Here is a 20,969-nt window from a genome sequence, read left to right as displayed (position 1 = left end):
AACAATGCCAAAATGTGTATCTTTGACTTACTTGGGAAATTCGTAGAAATGGAGCTGATAAAGGATATTTACAATTTAAATCTACACATCGGCTCTTGAACAACATGGGTTTGAACCGTGCAAGTCCACTTAGATGCAGATTTTTTACAGTAGTGTAAATATATTTTCTTTTCCTTATGATTTTCTTAACATTTTCTGTATCCTACTTTATTGTATGCATGCAGTAGGTAATACATGTAACATACAAAATATGTGTCAATTGACTATGTCATCAGTAAGTCTTCTGGTCAACAGTGGGCTATTAATAGTTAAGTGCTGGGGGAGTCAAAAGTTACATGTGGATTTTTGACTGTGTAGGGGGATCTGCGCTCCTAACTCCTGTGTTGTTCCAGGGTTTACTTTAGATATTGCTGTATTACCCTCTGTAGAGGCTTGATTAACTTACAACTGCCCCACGCCGTCACATATGAGTTTCCTCACACCCTCAGCAATACAATTTATCAGACTTTTTAAAGCTTTATTAATCATATAGGTGAAAAGTAGCAATTCACTCTCGCATTAATTTGCATTTCCCTTCCTAGGAGTGAGCTTGAACATCTTTGCCTGTATGAAGTCCTGCATTCTTCCTCTGCTACAAATGAACCATTCAGGTACCTTGCTCAGTTTTTTATTGGATTGTTGTTGGTTTCTTTAAAACTGATTTCTAGCTGCTTTCTATATATCAATGCAATGAACATTTGCTCATTTCATATATGGTCCAAATATTTTCTGCCATCATCATTGATCTTTTTACTTAGCTTATGCCTTCTTTGGTTTTGTTTTTGTCTTAAAGGTTTTGTTGTTGTTGTTGTAGGAGGGGCTGTCCACTGTTTTGGTTTTGTTTTTTTTTTTTAAGTTTATTTACTTATTTAAGTAATCTCCACACCCAACGTGGGGCTCCAACCCACAACTCCGAGATCAAGAGTTGCACGTTCTTCTGACTGAGCCAGCCAGGTGCCCCTCTCCAGTGTTTTCTTTTATGTCTCTGGCTTTTATGTCATGCCTAGAAAGCCTCTTCCACTCAGATTATCTTTTGTTTTATTATTTTTTTATTTTTTTAATGTTTATTTATTTGGAGACAGAGAGAGAGCAAGTAGGGGAGGGGCAGAGTGGGAGAGAGAGAGAATGTCAAGCAGGCTTCTCACTGTCAGCGCAGAGTCCAACACGGGGTACTCGATCCCAAGGATTAGGAGACCATGACCTGTTGCTCAACCCACTGAGCCACCCACACGCCCCTCAGATTATTTTTTATTTTTTATTTTTTTTAACGTTTATTTATTTTTGAGACAGAGAGAGACAGAGCATGAACGGGGGAGGGTCAGAGAGAGGGAGACACAGAATCCGAAGCAGGCTCCAGGCTCTGAGCTGTCAGCACAGAGCCCGACGCGGGGCTCGAACTCACGGACGGCGAGATCATGACCTGAGCCGAAGTCTGCTGCTTAACCGACTGAGCCACCCAGGCGCCCCTTTTTTTTTTTCGGATTATTTTTTAAATGTCTCCTATATTTTTTTCTGTTATTTATTTTTCAGCTTTATGGGCATATAACTGAGATATAACATTGTGTAAATCAGATACAATCCTGTATTGCAAAATGATTGCCACAATAGCATTAGCTAATACCTCTATCATGTTATATGATTACCATTTCTTTTTTTCTGTGGTAAGAACATTTGAGGTATACTCTCCGAGCAACTTTCAAGAAAATAAGTATATAATACGATATTGGTAATTGTAATCCCCATGCTGTACCAGATCGCCAGAATTTATTGATCTTATAACTAAAGTTTGTACCCTTTCACCAACATTTCCCCACTTCCTTCAGCATCTAGCAGCAGGTAACCACCATTCGACTTTCTTTCTGTGAGTTCAGCTCTTTTAGATTCCAAATATAATACAAATCATACAGTATTTTTTAAGAGATTTTATCTTTTTTCAAGCGATCTCTACACCCAACATGGGGCTCGAACCTACAACCCCAAGATCAAGAGTCGCACGCTCTACCAACTGAGCCAACCAGGTGTCCCAACTATATTTATGTTTCTGTCTGACTTACTTCACTTAGCGTAATGCCCTCAAGGTTCATCCATAATGTTGCAAATGGCAGGGTTTCTTTCTCATGCCTGAATTATATTCCACTGTACTTACGTACCGCATTTTCTTTATCCCAACTGGACGCTTAGGTTGTTTCTGTATCTTGGCTGTTGTGAATGATGCTGCAGTGAATATGAAAGTGCAGATATCTCTTCAAAATCCTGTTTTCATTTCCTCTGGAGATATACTCAGAAGTGGGATTGCTGGGCCATATGGCGGTTCTATTTTTAATTTTTTTTATGTCTATTTATTTGGGGGGGGGGTGAAAGCACACAAGCAGGGGAGGGGCAGAGAGACAGAGAGACAGAGAGACAAAGAGACAGAGGATCCAAAGTGGGCTCTGAGCTGACAGCAGCGAACCCGATGAGGGGCCCGAAATTGCAAACCGTGGCATCATGCCCTGAGCCGAACGAAGTCAGGCACTTAACCAACTGAGCCACCCAGGTGCCCCTCTATTTTTATTTTTTGAGGAAATTTAATACTGTTTTCCATAGCGACTGCATCAATTTACCTTCCCACCAACAGTGCACAAGGATTCCCTTTTCTCCACAGGCTCACCAACAATTTATCTCCCGTGTGTTTGATGAATAGCCATTCTAACAGGTGTGAGATGATATCTCATTGTGGTTTCGAATACTATGTCCCTGATGATGAATGATGTTGAACATCTTTCCATGTGCCTGTTGGCCATTTGTGTGTCTTCTTTGGAAAAATGTTTACTCAGTTCCTCTTTTTTTTTTTTTTTTTTTTTGAGAGAGAGAGAGAGAGCAGGGGAGGGGCAGAGAGAGAGAGGGAGAGAAAGAGTCCCAAGTAGGTTCTGCACTGTCAGCACTGTGAGATCACAACCTGAGCCAAAATCAAGAGTTGAACACTTAACTGACTGAACCATCCAGGCACCCCCCAGTGCCCATTTTTTTAATCAGACAGGTTTTGTTTGGGTTTTTGGGTTTTGTTTGGTTGGACATTAACCCCTTATCAGATGTATAATTTGCAAATGTTTTCTCTCCTTCCATAGGCTGCTTTTTCTTTTTTTTTCCTCTTTTTTTCTTTTTGAGAGAGAGAGAGAGCACGAGTGAGCGAGGGGCAGAGGGAGAGAGAGAAAGAGAGAGAGTGTGTGTGGAGTGTGGAACCCAGAGTGGGGCTCAAGCTCACTCAGAGTGGGACTTGAGCTCACGCACTGTGGGGCTTGAACTCACAAACCGTGAGATCACGACCTGAACCAAAGTTGGACGCTTAACCGACTGAGCCTCCCAGGCACCCCATAGGCTGCTTTTTCATTTTGTTGATTCTTCCACAGTACAGAAGCTTTTCAGTTTGATGTAGTCCCATTCACTAATTTTTGCTTTTGATGCTTGTGCTTTTGGAGTTATAGGCAAAAAAAAAAAAAAAAAAAGTTGCCAAGATCAATGTCAGATAGCTTTTTCCCTCTATTTTTTTCTAGGAGTTTTATGGCTTCAGGTCTTATGTTCAACTCTTTATTCCATTTCAAGTTAATTTTTATCAGTGACTTAAGATAGGGGTCCACCTTCATTCTTCTGCCTCTGGTTATCCAGTTTTCCCAACACAGTTTATTGAATGTTTACTTATTTGTTTTCAAGTACTTTTACTGCTTGTATTTTACACTCTCAAATGGGATTCTTTTATTAATTTTGGTAGAAGGAAAGATTTAGGGATCCAATTCTTTTTTCTTTTTTTAGATGTTTCTTAGGGTTCCTAACATCACTTATTCAATACTTCATCTTCCCCACCCCCCATCATTATGAAAAGCTATCTTTTTGTATCCTAAGTGCCCTTAAGCAGTTGTGTATTTCTGAACTATCTTCTGTTGCCTGAATCTGTCTCTTTGTATTCCAGTATGATGCTGTTTTGGTCACTGTATCTTTCTTGTAGTTCTTGCATTATCATTTGTAGTATCATTTTTTTTTTTTTTCATTTCTCTCAACCAGGATATTTAAGCTTGGAAGTGATGAGTTTGCCTATGTGCTTTGAGGGAACCTCCGGAGATGACAAAGAAAACTGGTTGTAGACAGGAGACAGGCCGGTGGCGAGAGCTGACACGAGAGGTGATGAGGGCCTCGTTAGAAGCAGTGGGGATGGCTGGGAGGGAGCACCTAGAGACAGAATTGATGAGAGTGAAGGAGGAGTGGAAAATGGTGCTGACATTTGTCCCCCGTGCTGGCCACGAAGAAGGGGAAGCCGTAAAGTTGGTTGCGGGGTGGGGAAGGAGAAATGCGTTAGCTTACAGACATTCACATACGTTGAGAGAGTGGGCAACGACATGCTTGGGTCCTGCCAGTGTGCATGGGCGTGTGTCTCAGTACAGCGCACACGTTGGGTCACAGATTTATTTTGTTTAGTTTGTTCATCTGTGGTGCTGACCATCTCCCGCCACAGCTTTCCCACCCCTGGTCTCTTAGTTGGGGGAGTGGGGGGCATCTTCCCCGTGCCCATCCTACCCCCTCTGCTTACGGAAATCTTATCACAATTCAGGCCAAATCCCATCCTCTGGGCAAGTCTTCCATCACCACATTAGCCTTCGTCAGTGGCTTTCACACGGTCTTCAATTCAAAGTCATCCAAACACTGCAGACCAAAATCAACCGGATGAGCTGAAATCCCGATATACTTGTGGCTCCGTGTGGCTCAGTCTGTCCAAAGCATTAACTCAAATTTAACTCTCCCTGACAGTGTGTGTTGCTCTTTTCTATCTTTCTTTCAATTTCTTTTCTTGCTCTTAAGGAAGTCTTTGTTCTGATTTTAAAAAGGGGTAAGGGGGGGTGGTGCTTGGGGTTGAGCATCTGACTCTCGGTCTCAGTTTAGGTCTTGATATCAGGGTCATGAGTTCAAGACCGACATTGGACTCCCGCGCTGGGCATGAAGCCTACTTAAAAAAAAAAACAAAACTCTTTTTCTCTAGTTCCAGCTTTCTCTCTTGTTCTCCATTGCCCTTTGTCCATGGACTCATTGCCAGGAACTGAGCTGACCAAAGCAAAGAATACTTAAAAAAGTAAAGAGTTGCCTGACTTGCTCAGCCAGTGGAGTGTGCGACTCTTGATCTCGGGATTGTAAATTTAATCCCCACAGTGGTTGTAGAGATTACTTAAAAATAAAAGCTTGGGACACATGGGTGGCTTAGTCAGTTAAGCATCCTTTGCACTTTGGCTCAGGCCATGATCTCGCGGTTCATGAGTTCAAGCCCTGTGTCGGGCTCTGTGCTGACAGCTCGGAGCCTGGAATCTGCTTCGGATTCTGTGTCTCCCTCTCTCTCTGCTCCTCCCCTGCTCATGCTCTGTCTCTCTCTCTTTTTATATATATTTAATATATATATAAAATATATATTAAAAAAATAAAATCTTTAGGGGAGCCTGGGTGGCTCAGTCACTTGAGCAGCCCACTCTTGATTCTGGCTCAGGTATGATCCCAGGGTCGTGGGATCCAGCCCCACATTGGACTGCATGCTCAGTGTGGAACCTACTTAAGATTCTCTCTCTCTTTTCCTCTCTCTCTCCCTCTGCCCCTCTTCCCTGCTCACTCTCTTCTCTCTCAAATAAAAACTAACAAACTAATTAATAAATAATAAAATCTTTAAAAAGAAAGGGCAGAAGATGAAGCAGGGGGAGGAAGTAAGCAAGCGAAATGAAATTTCTTTCTAGCGTGATGTAGCAGGGAGAGATGTGAACGGTCTGACGTGAATCAGCGCCGTCCTTCACTGTGTCCCTGGGAGAAGCCCCAAGTTGAGTAAGAGTCGTTTCACTTGTTGGGAGCACGTATACAAACTCTTAGCTTTGCAAGCAACTAAAACATCTCATGGTTAGGGCCCATGTTATTTTCATGTTGAAAATAATCCAGTTCCATCTACTGTCTAAAACAGGAGGTAACAAAGGTGTCCTTTGGAGTCACTGAGTGGTGAGATTTGATTAATTAGCATCTATCCTGGGACACTGACTCTATCTAATGGAAGTTGTTTGTTTGTTTGTTTGTTTGTTTTCCTTTCCAAACAATGGATATGAGGTGGGCAATTCAAAGCAACACTTAAGCAGGGAGAGATATTCTGCCTCAGAAGCAGGAGAAAAATGTGGTGAGGCCCTCCTTATTTGCATATACACAGACACTCGTGACTCCACACTCATTCGCCACACTGCACATGCAGCCAGGCCCACCGGTATACCGTTCCAGTCCGTGAAGGCAGCAAGGAGGTATTCCCTAGATTACCCAGCTTTTTTTTTTTTAAGTTGATTTATTTATTTTGAGAGAGAGAGCACAAGCAGGGGAGGAATAGAGAGAGAAGGAGAGAAAGAGAATCCCAAGCAAGCTGTGCACTGTCGTCCCAGAGCCTGATGTGGGGCCTGAACTTTGGAACCATGAGGTCATTGTTCCAGGAGGGTGGGAGAGACACTGGCCGTTATCTCACGGAGTAGAAGAATGAATCTCGAGCACAACAGAGAGTGAGCACAGCGATGGAGTTTGAGCGAAAGTATGAAGCTCTCAAGAGTGCAGAAGGTCCTGATTGGGTAGCCACTGAGGATTTCTGTCCCTGACTTTTTACTGGGACCTTATCAGAAAGTCTGTGAGACTCCACTCATGGCATCTAGCCCAGGCGGGTCTGGAATACATTTATCCTCCCTCCCCCGCCAACTTTGCAGCTGCAGCCTGCCTCCCAGGCAGTCCCTTATCTTCCCCAGCCTAATGTTAACCCTTTCCCTACTCAACAGGACCTGAGCCAAAATCAAGAGTCTTTATCTTTATCTTTTTTTAAAATGTTTATTTTTGAGAGAGCACAAGCAGGGGAGGGACAGAGAGATGGGGGAGGTGGGGGGGAGATACAGAATCCAAAGCAGGCTCCAGGCTCTGAGCTGTCAGCACAGAGCCCAGCCAGTTGTGGGGCTCAAACCCACGAACTGTGAGATCATGACCTGAGTCGAAGTCAGACACTCAACTGACAGAGCCACCCAGGTGACCCTGGGTGGCCAGGTGATCTTTGACAGCTCTTTATGCTGTGTTATCTATATAGTGCTGCTACGATACAGAATTCCCAGAAGCCATTTCTCTACTCAGCCATCTTGGTCAAAAGAAACTCTGCTTCCAGAGTACTTGTCCAACAGATCACAGGTTTGGCCCCCAGGTTGCTGGAGTCTGGGACTCCTCCATCTGTGTGCTCTGATACTCCTACCATAGCGAGACTGACAGAGGATACAAGTCTGTAGCCATGTGGCAGCACAGAGGGCGGTGTAAAGACCAACTAAGATGTCTCAGAGGTGTTCAACCATTGCTTCAGCCCTGGGCTTCCACAGGGTTTCACTGTGGCTGCAGAGGGGCAAGTGGCAACATGGCCCTGGCATGCCCAGTCATCCCTGGGGAGCTCCGGAGCCCCGGGTGCTGACGGACATGGGCCATCTCTGAGCCACCGGTGGGGACTCTCAGATGGGGTATGTGATGGAGATCACAGAGCCTGTTCTTTGAGATCATTTCCAGCTGCTGTCTTGAGCGGGGGGCCCAGCCAGGCCAGTTGCCTGGGACTCAGTCTTTCAGCTTCTCTGTGATTATTCTGGAATGATCTGACAGTATCCAAAATCAGGGCTCGGGAGAGCACAGGCAGCCTGTGGGTGCCAAGCCCACGAGTTGCTGCAGGGAGAATGAGGAGGAGGCAGAACAGGGAGGCCTCAAAGCCCCTGCCTCGGTTGTCAGTCCTGGTGGAACCGTGTGGACATCTGACTGCCACTGGATCGCTGGGGAGGGTCCTGCCCTACAGAAATCCAGCCCCCAGTGCTTGTCAAGAGAGGAACAGAGGAGTACGTGTTCAGTTGCCCTGGATAGAATATTGCTGTGAGAAGGAAAAATCGTCGGCTATTATGATCATGTGTTTCTCCCTTTCCCACAGCTAAGAAGACAGGTCCAGCCACGTAGGGATGATGGCAAGGTGTTTAGTATGCCACAAGTAAAACTGGTCAAGTACTATCATTACCATGCCAAGCTTGTTCATGCCCAAACACACACCCACAACCACACATTGACTCCCACTCCTGAGAAGCACAGTGCTGAGAGCATCATGCCATTAGTTAGCACATTTGGCCTAGTAGAAATGTCAATTGTTTGTTGAAGGTGGAAAAAACATCAGATTAGCACCAGATTAGATTTCCTATATTCTTTGGATCCTTTGCTCTCTCTTCTTAAGGCCCTGCCCCCACTTCCTCTTTTTTTTTTTTTTTTTTTTTTATTTTCACAGGTGGTTCTTTTAGAACTGTGTGCAATGTTAGGGAACTTTAAGCCAGCTATAATTTTCCTTTATTCTTTCTTCATCCTGGGGAACTTTGGAGAACAGAAGGATCTCTTTAAAACTCAAATCAAGCCATATCACACCACTTTCTGAACTCACCACTTTGTCACATTTAGAATCATTGCCAAACTCCTGACCAAGGCCTTGAGGCCCCGTGTAATATGACATCTCCGTTGGCTCTGCTCCTTACCCCAGACATGCTGGGCTGCTCACCAGGGCCTCTGCATTTGCCCCTCCTTCTTCTGGAGTACCCTTGCCTGCCTGTTCTTGTCATGCAGCAGTGGCTCAAATGCATCTTCTGGAACGAGCTCCCAAGAGCCCCAACCGTCCAACTGCCCAACCGTGCCTACCACATCACCCACCACGGTCTTGGGATACTCACTGGCATCCTCCAGTGAGACGTGAACTCCTGTTGTGTTTACCTGAACATGCCCCAAGGCCTAGGCCATGCCAGGCCCAGAGTCAGGATGCAGTTGACGTTGGTGAGTGGGATTCGTAACAGCACTGGAGCCTCCGAGTGAGGGGCTGCTGGAGGTTCCATCTCAGAGACTTCCATGACTTGTCATTCTTTGGGCTGCATTTAGGGTCCTGCCTGAGTGCCTCCAGCCTTTGCAGCAGAGTATCTGAGGGAGACGTGAGGCCATCCCATAGCACGGCTTCTATTTTCATCCCTTAACAAGCAAGGTTAGCCTCGGAGACCATGAGAGAAATTCTGAGGGCCATGTGATAGGCCAAGCCACTAGCCAAGGCACTTCCTTTTTTTTTTTTTTTTTTTTTTTTTTTTGGCACTTCCTTTTTTAAAACGACCTCCTCCCTCCTGTGGCTGGAGGCAAGGATTCGGGCTATGCTAGAACCCTGCCAGCGTCTACAAAAGATTGTTTGCCAGGGTGGCTAGTGTTGTAATGGTAGTTGGTTTGGGGGTCTGAATTGGACTTGACTTTTCATGAGAAGCAAGCAGTGTGGTTGAGAAGGGCTTGCCTCCCCAGACTGCTGGGGCAAGAATGTCTGGGGAGCCCTTTCACAAGCCACCCAAGACTCTCCAGTAGACTGATGGCACAGCCCGGGCTCTAGCTGGCGGGCACTCTCTTGGGTAAAGTACTGCCCTACTGGAGGTCAAGTCTGCAATGCAGCTGATCAGGCAGGCAGTCCCTACCCATCTGGACCAACCTGAAAAGGGGAAGGTAGCTGTTGGTCACATCATCACAAATTATGATTAGCAGACTGGGTCCGAATAGCCAGTGGCTTATCTCTGCATGCCAGCTGGGCTCACGACTCACCTATGTCTCAAAGAACTCAGACCTCAAGCAGGTGAGCATTTCTACCTTCCCCCAAGAGGAGGATGTTGCTCTCTTAATTGTGATGTCATGTCACCTGCCATCTCCCCTCCCCCCAAATACCATGTGACTATGAAGCAGATGGAAATGTGTGGAAGTTGCAGGGGTCCTCACACACAGAAAGCTTATTCCTTCGGTGACATTTACATGAGTGTCAGTGAGGTGGCTGATCCAGGATCTACCAGGGGTCACAACATCTGCACGCCCCATGTGTAGAGGCCAATGCACTCGGTAGGATCCTACATAAATACAAGTGTCAGGACGGGACTGATGCACAGAGACAGAGGGACTGGGCATGAACCTTTATTCTCAATTCCTTTTGAGAACGAACATTCACAAAGTCTCTCTGATGTACTTTTTTCCTCTTTTGTGTCCCTTTCCAAAATATTGTCTTAATTAGTGTTCTGGGCCATGGACATTCAAACGAAGAAAATCAGATGCCAGTGGCTTCATGATTTTGGTTCATTTCATTTTCCCAGGAGTGCTGTAGCCCTGGGTCCTTAGGCTGTGGCCAGTGATGGCTGCCCCATGCTTGCTGGGGAGGACCCTAAGGGGCAGGAAGCCCACAGTCACACTGCCCCAGCCGGGCTCCTAATATTTGTCCAGATTCCCACAGCCTTTACACCCTACTGCCAGACAGAAAGGAGGCATCGACTTCCCAGTCTGGCACGCGGTCTGGTACCCAGCTTTCCAGGCTCTGTATGAAACCCATTCAGCTCACAGCGAATCCCCTTCCTCCGTGCCTGAAACAGCAAAGTCACAGAAATGTCTTCTGTGGGGCCCCAAAAAGGTTGAGTTCCCCGTGACTGTCCCAGGATGGAGCTGCCGGGCAGGGTGCAAGAATCACACATACCACACCTTTCAGGGCACGTCACCTAAAGTTGTGGGCACTGCAGGCACAACAACACAGGTCCCGCTGCTACAGTCCTGCTGACGTGAAGGCGGCACTTAGACTCCACCTTGGCCACCGCTGCCCGCTGCACCTCATCAAGGCTGTCGGCAAAGGGCAGCACAGGGGCCCCGGCGAAGAACTGAGCCGAGAGGTAGTTAGTGCTCGGCCCTGCTCCTCCGAAGGCCTGGAAGACCCAAGGCGGGAAGGAGGAACCCTGGGTGAGCCCCTATCCCTAAGGGCCCCAGGAACAAGGGCCTGCTCGTAATGGCTCAGAGCCGCTCATAACAGCTATTTTCCTAGGGATGTCTGACACCTGCATGACACCTGCATGTTCTGGAAAACTTCAGGTGGGGCCACACCTGCCATCCCCATGGACACCAGACTCCCCAAATCCACTCCACTAGGTGACTTCTGATGCCAGGAAATCTCCAGGTTAAGATTTGGGAAGGAGGCATCACTGAATGATTAGGAGGCCGAGCTTTGTTGTAATGAGGACCTAGGTTCCCCAAAATCTGAGATCAGATACTTGCAGGCTGAGTGACCTAGACAAGTCATTTCATTTTTCTGTGCCTCTGTTTCCTCACATTAAATGGGGTAGGAGTGGGTCCCCCTTTTAGGGTTGGCTCCAGGGGGAAACAGAAATCACCTGCATAGTGATCGTGTCACAATAAGCAGCGGACCGAGTTGACATGTTGGGCAGCTGAAGACAAGAGTTCAAACGAGCCAGCAGTCCACAGTCTGTGCTCACCGGAACAGTGCCATCAGTCACCTGGTAGGCCTAGGACAAGACTACCATCTTCATCGTGGCAATATCTAAAGCTGCAGCCTCCTGGGGTGCCTGGGTGGCTCGGTTGGTTAAGCATCTGACTTTGGCTCAGGTCATGATCTCGCGGTCCGTGAGTTCGAGCCCCGTGTCAGGCTCTGTGCTGACAGCTCAGAGCCTGGAGCCTGCTTCGGAGTCTGTGTCTCCCTCTTTCTCTGCCCCTCCCCGACTTGCGCGCACGCCCGTGCTCTCTCTCTCTCTCCCTCTCAAAAATAAATAAACATTAAAAAAAATTAAAAAGAAAAGCTGCAGCCTGCAAGGACGAGGAGATGTGGTTAGAAGGGCACAACCTGAGGGCAGACCGCTTGGAAGAAAAATCAGCTTTACAAGGAGTAGAAACAACAGCTCAGAGCAGAGACCTGAGGTCCCGCTGGACCACAAGCTCTGTAAGGCAGCCCCCGCCTGGTGCGTGGAGTATGCCCAGCATCTAGTGAGATGGGGTGGAGGCCTCGGTGGTGGTGACTGCGAGGGTGACTCAGGATGTTGTGTGAGCAAGTGCTCAGCCAAGGACAGGCTCGGAAACATGGGAATGTGGATGTTTTCCCAGATGACAGGGAGCACCACCAGCACACACAGAAGGCAGCACGTGGAGGGGCACATGCTTCCCTCAGGGTCACAGCCAGCTCGGTCTCCAACCTGACAATGGCCGACTGCCAGCCAGGACTCTGAGGAACTGAGCCACAAGGATCTGCCCTGGGTCAGGCGTTCGAGGGAGGCCCCTGAGAGCCTCCTCCGTATCTGGCACTAGAGTGCCGGGGAACCAGGAACTCGAGCCTGGGCTGCCCTCCCCAACCACTGAGGCCTCTCAGCTAAGGGGCAGAGGCTGCCCCGTGAAGAGCTGGAGGAGGAAGGGTCAATGTGGGCATCGTGCCTGCCCATGAGAAGTACTCGGAAAGATCTGCTTAAGGAATCATGTCATGCTTGAAAATAAATCTTCTCTTTTGGTTAGTTCCTTTGCTGGTGCGGTTTGCCTGACACTGCACCAACGAGGCCTGGAAGTCCAGGCTGGACACAGCTAAAGCGGGCATAAGGGGGCGGGGAGGCGGGGGGGCACATGGACGCATTGGCCCATTGTCTTGGACAGAAGTTCACCAGGCCAGTAAACAGAAAGTTCAGAACTCTTTGTCTCTTTCCCAGTTTTGAAAAGCTGCCTAAATACTTCCAAGCAGAATTAAAGCAAAGTTATTAATGTCAAGGAGCCAAGCTTTTTCTCCATGATTTCCTGAACGGGGAAAGAAGAGTCAATGTCTAAGATTCCCAGGATGGATTCCCTCACCCCAGCCTAAGCCCTTATTTTCCGTGGGGCCCCTCAGCCTCCCGTCTTATCCCCTGCCACATCCATGAGGTGGGCGGCTTTCTGCCCCAGCAGCCGGGCAGGCTGCATCTCCACGAGCCACCGGGCGATGGATGTCTGCCAGGGGCTTCCGAAGGCCTTGCGGACTTCACCCTTGGACACAGGAGAGGCAGCCCGTGGGCGTGGCACCGGTGCCCTGCAGAGGAGATAGTGGAGGCACACACAGGCAGTTTTCAGGGAGAAGATCCAGACACAGACAATATTCACGTGCACTGTGGAGCCAGTCACCATGGTAGCTGCACAAATTACTTCCAGGAATCCCTTTCCTCCAGTGGTTCAGCCCCCTCTGGGCAGGCCTGGCTGCCAGGCCTAACAGTGTTTAAAAAAAAAATGTTTTAATGTTTATTTTTAAGAGAGAGAGAGAGAGAGACAGAGTGTGAGTAGGGGAGGGTCAGAGAGAGCGAGAGGGAGACACAGAATCTGAAGCGGGCCCCAGGTTCCTAGCTGTCAGCAGCACAGAGCTTGACGCGGGCTCAACCCTGAGATCATGACCTGAGCCGAAGTCGGACGCTTAACCGACTGAGCCACCCAGGCACCCCTGGAACAGTGTTTTTAGATCTGAACTGGCATCTGGCCCAGACCTTCTGGAAATGAGGTAGTGACTGTGGGCTCCTCACAGGCTGGGGAGTATGCCCACTCTCACTGTGGCCCAGCTTCACCTCCACAGGGCGCTTGGGAGCAAGGTTGGGGTGCCAGAGCCCCCTGGTGGTCGGTTATTGCAGTGGGGATTCTAGAGCCTGAAACTCACAAGCAAGTAGAAAAGGTTGTAAGGGATTCTTTTTTTTTTTTTTTTAATTTTTTCTCTTTTTCAAAACTAAAAACAATTACACAAATAATGTATCTCATGGTAGAAAAAGTATACTTTTCAAATAAAAAAAGAGAAAGGGGTGCCCAGATGGCTCAGTTGGAAGAGCCTATGACTCTTGATCTCAGGGTTGTGAGTTCAAGACCCATGTTGGGTATAGAGATTACTTAAGCAAATAAATAAATAAATTAAACCTTTTTTTTTTTAAGGGAGAAAATAAGAATATACTAATCATCTAGTCCCTTCTAGTTACATGGTGGATGTCCTTCTAGACTTTTTGTATGCATACACATATAAATATATATATATATTTTTTTTTTTACAAAAATGGGGTCATACTCTATATATTGCTTTGTAGCCTGCTTTTTTTTTTTTTCCATTTAAGAGCATATAGTGAACATCTTTGTTAAGAAATAGGTTCCTCCAGCATCATTTTGGAATTTCACTGCAGCTCGTACCTGGATTTACCTGACCAGCCTCCAGTTGATCTCCTTATAGGTTGTTCCCAACATTTTGCTTTTACAATCGGTGTTGAAGTGAACCCTCTATGGTCACATCTTTTGTTGACTCCTGTTTATTCCCTGATGCCCAAGTCCTACGAGTGGAACTGCCACGTTGGTGCTGTGCCCCTTCTGAAGACTTCTGACATGTGTGATCAAACAGCTCTGTGGGAAGGCTGGTCTGAGTTTCAGCACAGGATGGGGCTGAAGTACCATACCCGAGCCCTTAGAGAGGAGCACTTTCTTTTCTTTATTTTTTTGTTTGTGTTTTTTTCTCGTTTTAATTCCAGGATATTCTCATACAGTGTTACGTTAATTTCAGGTGCACAATATAGTGATTCAGCAATTCCATATATTACACAGTGCTCATCATGATGTGAACTCTTTTCTTTTTTAATTAGGCTCCATGCCTAACATGGGGCTTAAACTCATGACCTCAAGATGGAGAGTCACGTGCTCTGCCAACTGAGCCAACCAGATGCCCCTTGATAAGTGTACTCTTTAATCCCCATCACCTATTACACTCATCCCCCCCCCCCCTCCTCTCTGGTAACCATCAGTTTGTTCTCTATAGTTAAGAGTCTGTTTCTTGGTTTGTCTCTCTGTCTTTTTCCTTTGTTTTGTTTCTTAAATTCCACATATGAGTGAACCACATATTTGTCTTTCTCTGGCTGATTTCTCTTAGCATTATACTCTCTAGCTCTGTCCATTGCAAATGGCAAGATTTCATTCTTTTTATGGCTGAATAATATCCCGTTGTATATATACACCACATCTTCTATATCCATTCATCAGTCGATGGACACTTGGGCTGCTTCCATAGTTTGGCTATTGTAAATACTGCTGCTATAAAACATAGGGGGGCATGTATCCCTTTGAATTAGTGTTTCTGTATTCTTTGGGTAAATACCCAGTTGTGTGATTACTGGATCATAGGGTAGGTCTATTTTTAACTTTTTGAGGAACCTCCATACTGTTTTCCACAGCGACTGCACCAGTGTGCATTCCCACCAACAGTGCAAGAGGATTCCCCTTTCTCCGCATCCTTGCCAACACCTGTTGTTTCTTGTGTTGTTGATTTTAGCCATTCTGAGAGGTGCGAGGTGGTATCACATTGTGATTTGGATTTGCATTTCCCGTGGTGTTGAGCATCTTTTAATGTGTCTCTTGGCCACCTGGATGTCTTCTTGGGAAAGATATCCGTTCATGTCTTCTGTCCATTTTTAATTGGATTATTTGTGGGTTTTTGGTGTTGAGTTGTGAGGAGCACTTTCTTTTGAAAGAAAAAAGAACTAGTCAGCTTCAACTCAAACAGGTGTGAATCATAGAAGGTTTGCTCAGTAGTCCAAACACATTGGACGGCCTTTTTTTCTTGGTACAGAGATTCCTGTGAGACGTCTGTTCGGTCTCAAGGGTTTGCTTCATTTTTGTGAAATCGCTGCCTCTGATTTGAATTACCATTCCCGGCAACAGCTCTCTCTTGTGTGGGCTTCCAACCTTGGAGGGGATCAAAGAATAAAGTTTTCTGTGGACACGCTGGGCAAGAAGGGTGATTTAGGGCTAGACACTAGAACCCCAGGGACAAAAACCACCAATATGGGTTCTCTCTGGTGTCTGAATTTTGAAGATAAGCTAGGAGCAGAAGTGGTCCTCACCAGCCCATGACCCTTTGGACCTTGGAACCTGCCCTCCGCTGCCATAGAGGCTGGCCTTTTCCTTCTGATCACCTCGACAGAGTGAGACCCATTCTGCTCTGAATTTCCAACTTCAAAAGTAACAGACGCAAAGCAAAGACAGGGTCGCAGCTTCTTGGCAAGAACATCATCTTGTTTCACCTGCTAAGTGCTCTCAGAAAACAGTGAGGATTTGAGGTCCAATGGCAAAACAGACAGGTAGCTCTGGGTCAGAGCGGGCACACACGAAAGCACTCAGTGTGGGCTTTCCTGAGCGCCAGGACCCTCCCTGAGTACCCAGTTAGCCGCATGCATCAGTGGATGCTGCTGGGATTCAGTCCTCTCTGGGTAATCTCGAAGCCCAGCCTGCCCAGTATTCTCCTCAGGCATGTCCCCTCTGCTCAAACAGGACTTCACCCGCCGTGGCCACTGAAACCCCCAGGCGATTCCCACGGAGCAGTCTGTCTACCTGTTTCCCTTGGGTGTGTTTATCCCTTGCCTCAGTTCAGGTCACCTGCTGGCAACATTCCTGTCCTTTACTCAGCCTTCTAACTGGGACATGGTTGAAGGGGAAGGGAGGGTAGGAAGGAGCCTATTAAAGAGGGACAATAAATCACAGATTTATAATGTTACATGCATATTTTGCCATTCCTTCTCTAAAACGTTATCACTCTACCTTGAACTGAAATCCTTGGTGGGGTGTGACTACCACTGTAGTGATCCTCTGGAAACACTGAAAATAAAAATGTGAATACTGTTAGTGGAGAGAAAGAGGCTCTGTGGGAGGCGCTCCAGGCCCGGAGGTCAGCTGTCCGCTGGGATCTAGAAGACAAGCTTTGCAGTGCACTTCTCCATCCTGTGTGGCCTCCTCACCTCAGATTCTTGCTTATCTTCTAAGTTCAGAAAAGGGAAAAAAGAGTATGAATACCAGTCTGAAATTTGCCTGGCAGTTGATATTCACGTATGGAAATCACATGCAGGAGCGTGTGACCCTCCCAATGTCGTCATACCCTTGGAGGTTTTGCATCCTGAGCTAGAGCGCGGGCTGCCCAAAGCCGCTTCCCCAGGCCAGACCCACACACAGAGGCGAGCTGCTCCCGGGTGCTAACCTGGAGCGTCCTCTAGCCCAGACCGTGTCAGAGACGGGATGATTTTTGTCCCCGGGGTATCGTGGGAACCAAGAGCATGAAGCCAGTGGCTTGGGGCACGCGGGTCTTTTTTTCCCATAAACACACCGAGTTGGCAGCGGGGATCCAGGGAAAGGAGAGAGGCAGACCCTCTCATCTGGCACCCGGGGCCCTCGGCTCTCTTTGCAGACGCAGTCCTGGCCCAGGAGAGCCAATGCCAGCAAGCAGATAGAGCTCATTAAGACTTCACATAATCAGATGAGTACGTGCAGGCTCCTGACCAGAAGTGAGAGCTACTGGTTTTTGTCCCAGTGAGGAAGGAATCCAACATCATAAGAGCAATTAAAAAAAAATTTTTTTTTAAACCATGTACAGTTCAAAATATAATTTAGACACAAGAGGCTGAAAGCTGCTACTTTATCATGTCCTGCTGTCCCCACGGGCTCCATCCCATCAACATAATGGGCACAGGGTTCTGAATCAGGCCAACCCTTCACTCTGGGTTTACATGCGAGCAGGGGGCTAGTACCTTAGGCAAGTGACTCAAGTCACTTCCTGGTCTTAGTTTTCCCCTCTGTAAGACAGGGATGGCAATTTGTACCTCCTGGGAGGTGAGGTGCATACAGCATTTAAAGAGGGCCCTGCAAAGTTCCTGCATGATGAAGGGCTGGATTATCACTAGCTGCTGTGATGTAGCACCTGATCTCACAGCAGGCGGGGGGGGGGGGGGGGGGGGGGGGCGGGGGGGGCACTGAGGAAGGGTTTGCTGCCTCTGCTGGGAGCGAAGAGACAGAATCTCCTTTGCATCCTGTTTCCCAGGCAACAGCAGGGCAGAGATGCACTTATCAATACAGACCCATGGAAGTGTCACTGAAAAATGAATTTCAGGCCAAATGCCCGAGATCCATCCCTTGTGACCATCTGTGACATGGAAACCCCCCTCCTCTAGGTTGGAAGAGAACTAATGAGGCACCCCGAGAGCACGCCGGCCTAGAGCTGGCAGGGCCCCCTCCCTATCCCCCTTCTCAACCTCCCACCCAGCCCCACCCCAGCTCCCTGCACCCAGAGGGGCCCCACAGGGATCTGGTCTGATGAGGAAGAGCTCCAGGGGGCGGTGCCCCAAGCAGGTGCCAGGGGCTGGGTCATAGCAAAATAGGAGCCAGCCTTCCCTTCTGGTGACAGTATCGGTCAGTGGGTTTGCTCCTGGGGCCATATTGACCAGAAGCTCCGTGTATGTGGAGCAGAACAATTAAGTATCTGACAAGAAGAGAAGGCGTAATGGTGACTCCCATGTCCATATTCAAGACTTCAAATACCCTGGAAGTGTGAGCAAGGGCTCCCTCCGAGTCAAGTCGCCCTCTGACACCCTCATGGAAGTTCTTCCACAAGCCCCGCCATGGACCTCCTTTGTTGAAAGACGACAGAGAAGGAACTGTGGGGGCCGAAGACACACAGAAGCCCAGTACCTGTGGCTGCTGTGATGTGGTGCGTGGGGACAGCCCCTGAACCAGCTTCCTTTGAGGGGCAGTTTTGTTCCCTGGACAAGTAACCCCAGAATTTTCAACATAGCTCCCGGGCAAGTAACTAGGAAGTCTAGCCTGGGGTTCAGGAACTCTGGCCTTCAGTCAGACTACCTGGTTCAGAGTCAGCCCTGCCACACCTGGCTGGGCAAGCCACGGGATCAGTTTCTCCATCTGTGAAATGGGACATGACTACCCACCTATCAGTCAGGACTATTGAGTTGTAGCAATAGAAACTGACTGTGGCTAACTCAGGGGGGAGAAAAGAACCGAGTGTAAAGGTTACCAGGAGCTCAGGTTAGAGAATGAAGCTCAGAAATAAACAGGGATCCAGGTACCCTAGAGGGTCACACAGGACAGGATACTCAGCAGTCCTGCCGGGGCCCCACTGCTATGGAATGAGTGAGTGCCAAGTTTTTTTCTTGAAAATACTGTTCATTCTCCCAATTCCAGAGAGCCTGGCTGGCCTAGCTTGGCTCATGTGCCCACTTCTTGCCCAAGGAGGGCTGGGCTGGCACCCGACTGACAGTTCTGCCACTGTATCCAAAGGAGGGGAAGGAATGCCCCCAAATGAAACTGGGGTGCTGTACCGAGAAAGAAGAATGAACACTAGGCTGCCCAAACCCAATCAGTGTCCACAACGCCCACTCATCTGGGTTGCTGTAAAGATGAAATGAGATGAGGGGCACCTGGGTGGCTCAGTTAAGCATCTGACTCTCGATTTTGGCTCAGGTCACGATCTCATGGTTCGTGGGTTCGAGCCCTGCATCGAGCTCTGCGCGGACAGTGATTCCCTCTCTCCCTTCTGTCTGCCCCTGCTCTAAATAAATAAATAAACTTGAAAAAAAAAAAAGATTATCTGAGATGACCTGTAGAATACAAAGTGTCTGACACAGAAGCAGACAGGCTGCACTAAATGTTAGCGATTGTGAATATAATCAGCATCACTTCTTCTCACTGGGAGGACACCAGCTGGCCTGACTTTTGCATTTATACTGAGCCTGGTCTAATGACGTACTTCCAGGATCCGTACCTGCACTTGTCTCATTGTTTGTATTAAGCTGATTAGCTCAATTACCAAGGAGAAAAAGGGCAGATTTATTGAACAAATAAAGCAGGAGAGGGCAGGAGAAGAAACACAGGAGTTCTGAAGAGGCAGAATAAGGAAATGGATCTAATCATCTCCCTGTGTTTGTGTGTGGGGGACCCACAGAATTTGAGCCCAGCAGATCTGGACATGAATCCAGGCGCTGTTATTCCTAGCTGTGTTCCTGGACACATCCATTTCCTTACTTGTAAATCGAGGTTAACAATGCTTATTACCTCACAGGATTTGTGAAATACACCGTAAGTGGCTACGTATGTCTTCCCATTTACGGGAGTAACCACACTTGGGATAAAAGCCTTGAGCTACAGTTTCACTGCTTTGCCCACAAATCTCCATGATGTTCCCATTCAGGTATAACTGGAAGTAAAATGATCCCTAATCTCGGTTTTTCCTCAGCATTCCTTTTAGAGTCTGGAGGTGTTTGCTGTGTGCGCATTTCCTTTTCCAATGCTTCCATGCCCTTGATGGGCTTACATCACATGTGAGAGCCTGAAATGTTCTGGCCAGCCATGGAGGGGAGAGGCAATTCACACGTTAATGACGGGAGCCTAGAGCAGTAAGCACCTTCGTGATCAAAAGTTGGCAATATTTGGGGCGCCTGGAGAGCTGAGTCGGTGGAGCGTGGGACTCTTGATCTCGGGGTTGTGAGTTTGAGCCCCATGTTGGATGTAGAGATTACTTAAAAATTTTTAAATCTGCAAAAAAACCCTTGGCAATGTTTATTAAAACACTAAATAGTCTCATTCTTGGACAGTGTTTTTACTTCAAAGAATTTATCCTGTTGTAGAAACAATAAATGTACACAGAAGTATGTGAGAGCATTCAATGCACCTTGCTTGCAAAGGATCCAAACCCGCTTCTTATTCTGGAGGACTCTTTCATTACATAAATTTTAGTGGGATCAAGGTATAGTCTCCTACTGCAGAAAGTGAAGGGGGCCAGACATGCCCTCCTTCTCCCTGCTTCCAGGCAATAAAGGCGAGGCCATGAGACCTACTCCCCTGCTCCCCGGCCAGCTGAAAATTCCCATCTCAAAGTTTTGAGTCGGAGTCCTGAGGAAGCTTCCTGAGATCTCCCAGCCAGCTGGCTGCTTTTATGACAGCCTTGGCTACACCCCTGCAGCCTGCCTTCCCTTGGCTTCTAAAGCTGGGTCTTCAGCCTCCTTATCCATGTCAGCAGCTAGCTAATGTCCTTCCCTGCTTAAGTGATCCAGTGACCTAGCCTACTGAGACACCAATGGGATCCCTCAGCCAGGGGGAGGGTAGACAAATTACGTACACCCACACTGCAGAAACCCTAGAAGGTCCATCTCCAGGCACTGACATGTCATTAAATTAAATAAGCAAGTGGGAGATTGAAATGTATACAACAATCCCATTACAACATAGGAATGATATGTTAGTATGTAATAGAGAAAAGCAGCTGGGAG

The 20,969-nt window shown here is 47.6% G+C and overlaps 1 protein-coding gene across 2 annotated transcripts in view; it reads left to right on the top strand.

The window, feature by feature from the left end:
• The window catches only part of LOC102949574 (BRCA1 associated protein), a 105,942-nt gene that overhangs the window by 12,558 nt on the left and 72,415 nt on the right, over window positions 1-20,969 (top strand). For both annotated transcript variants that reach the window (XM_042961686.1, XM_042961685.1), the window contains one exon: window positions 582-650. In XM_042961686.1, the coding sequence (XP_042817620.1) occupies window positions 608-650 (43 nt within the window). In that variant the 5' untranslated portion in view covers window positions 582-607. The remainder of the gene's footprint in view (window positions 1-581; window positions 651-20,969) is intronic.

Source organism: Panthera tigris, chromosome D3 (assembly GCF_018350195.1).
Source record: "Panthera tigris isolate Pti1 chromosome D3, P.tigris_Pti1_mat1.1, whole genome shotgun sequence".
Classification (NCBI taxonomy): Eukaryota; Metazoa; Chordata; class Mammalia; order Carnivora; family Felidae; genus Panthera; species Panthera tigris.
Note: the sequence above shows the minus strand (reverse complement) of the source record. Positions and strands in the feature narration are given on the sequence as shown.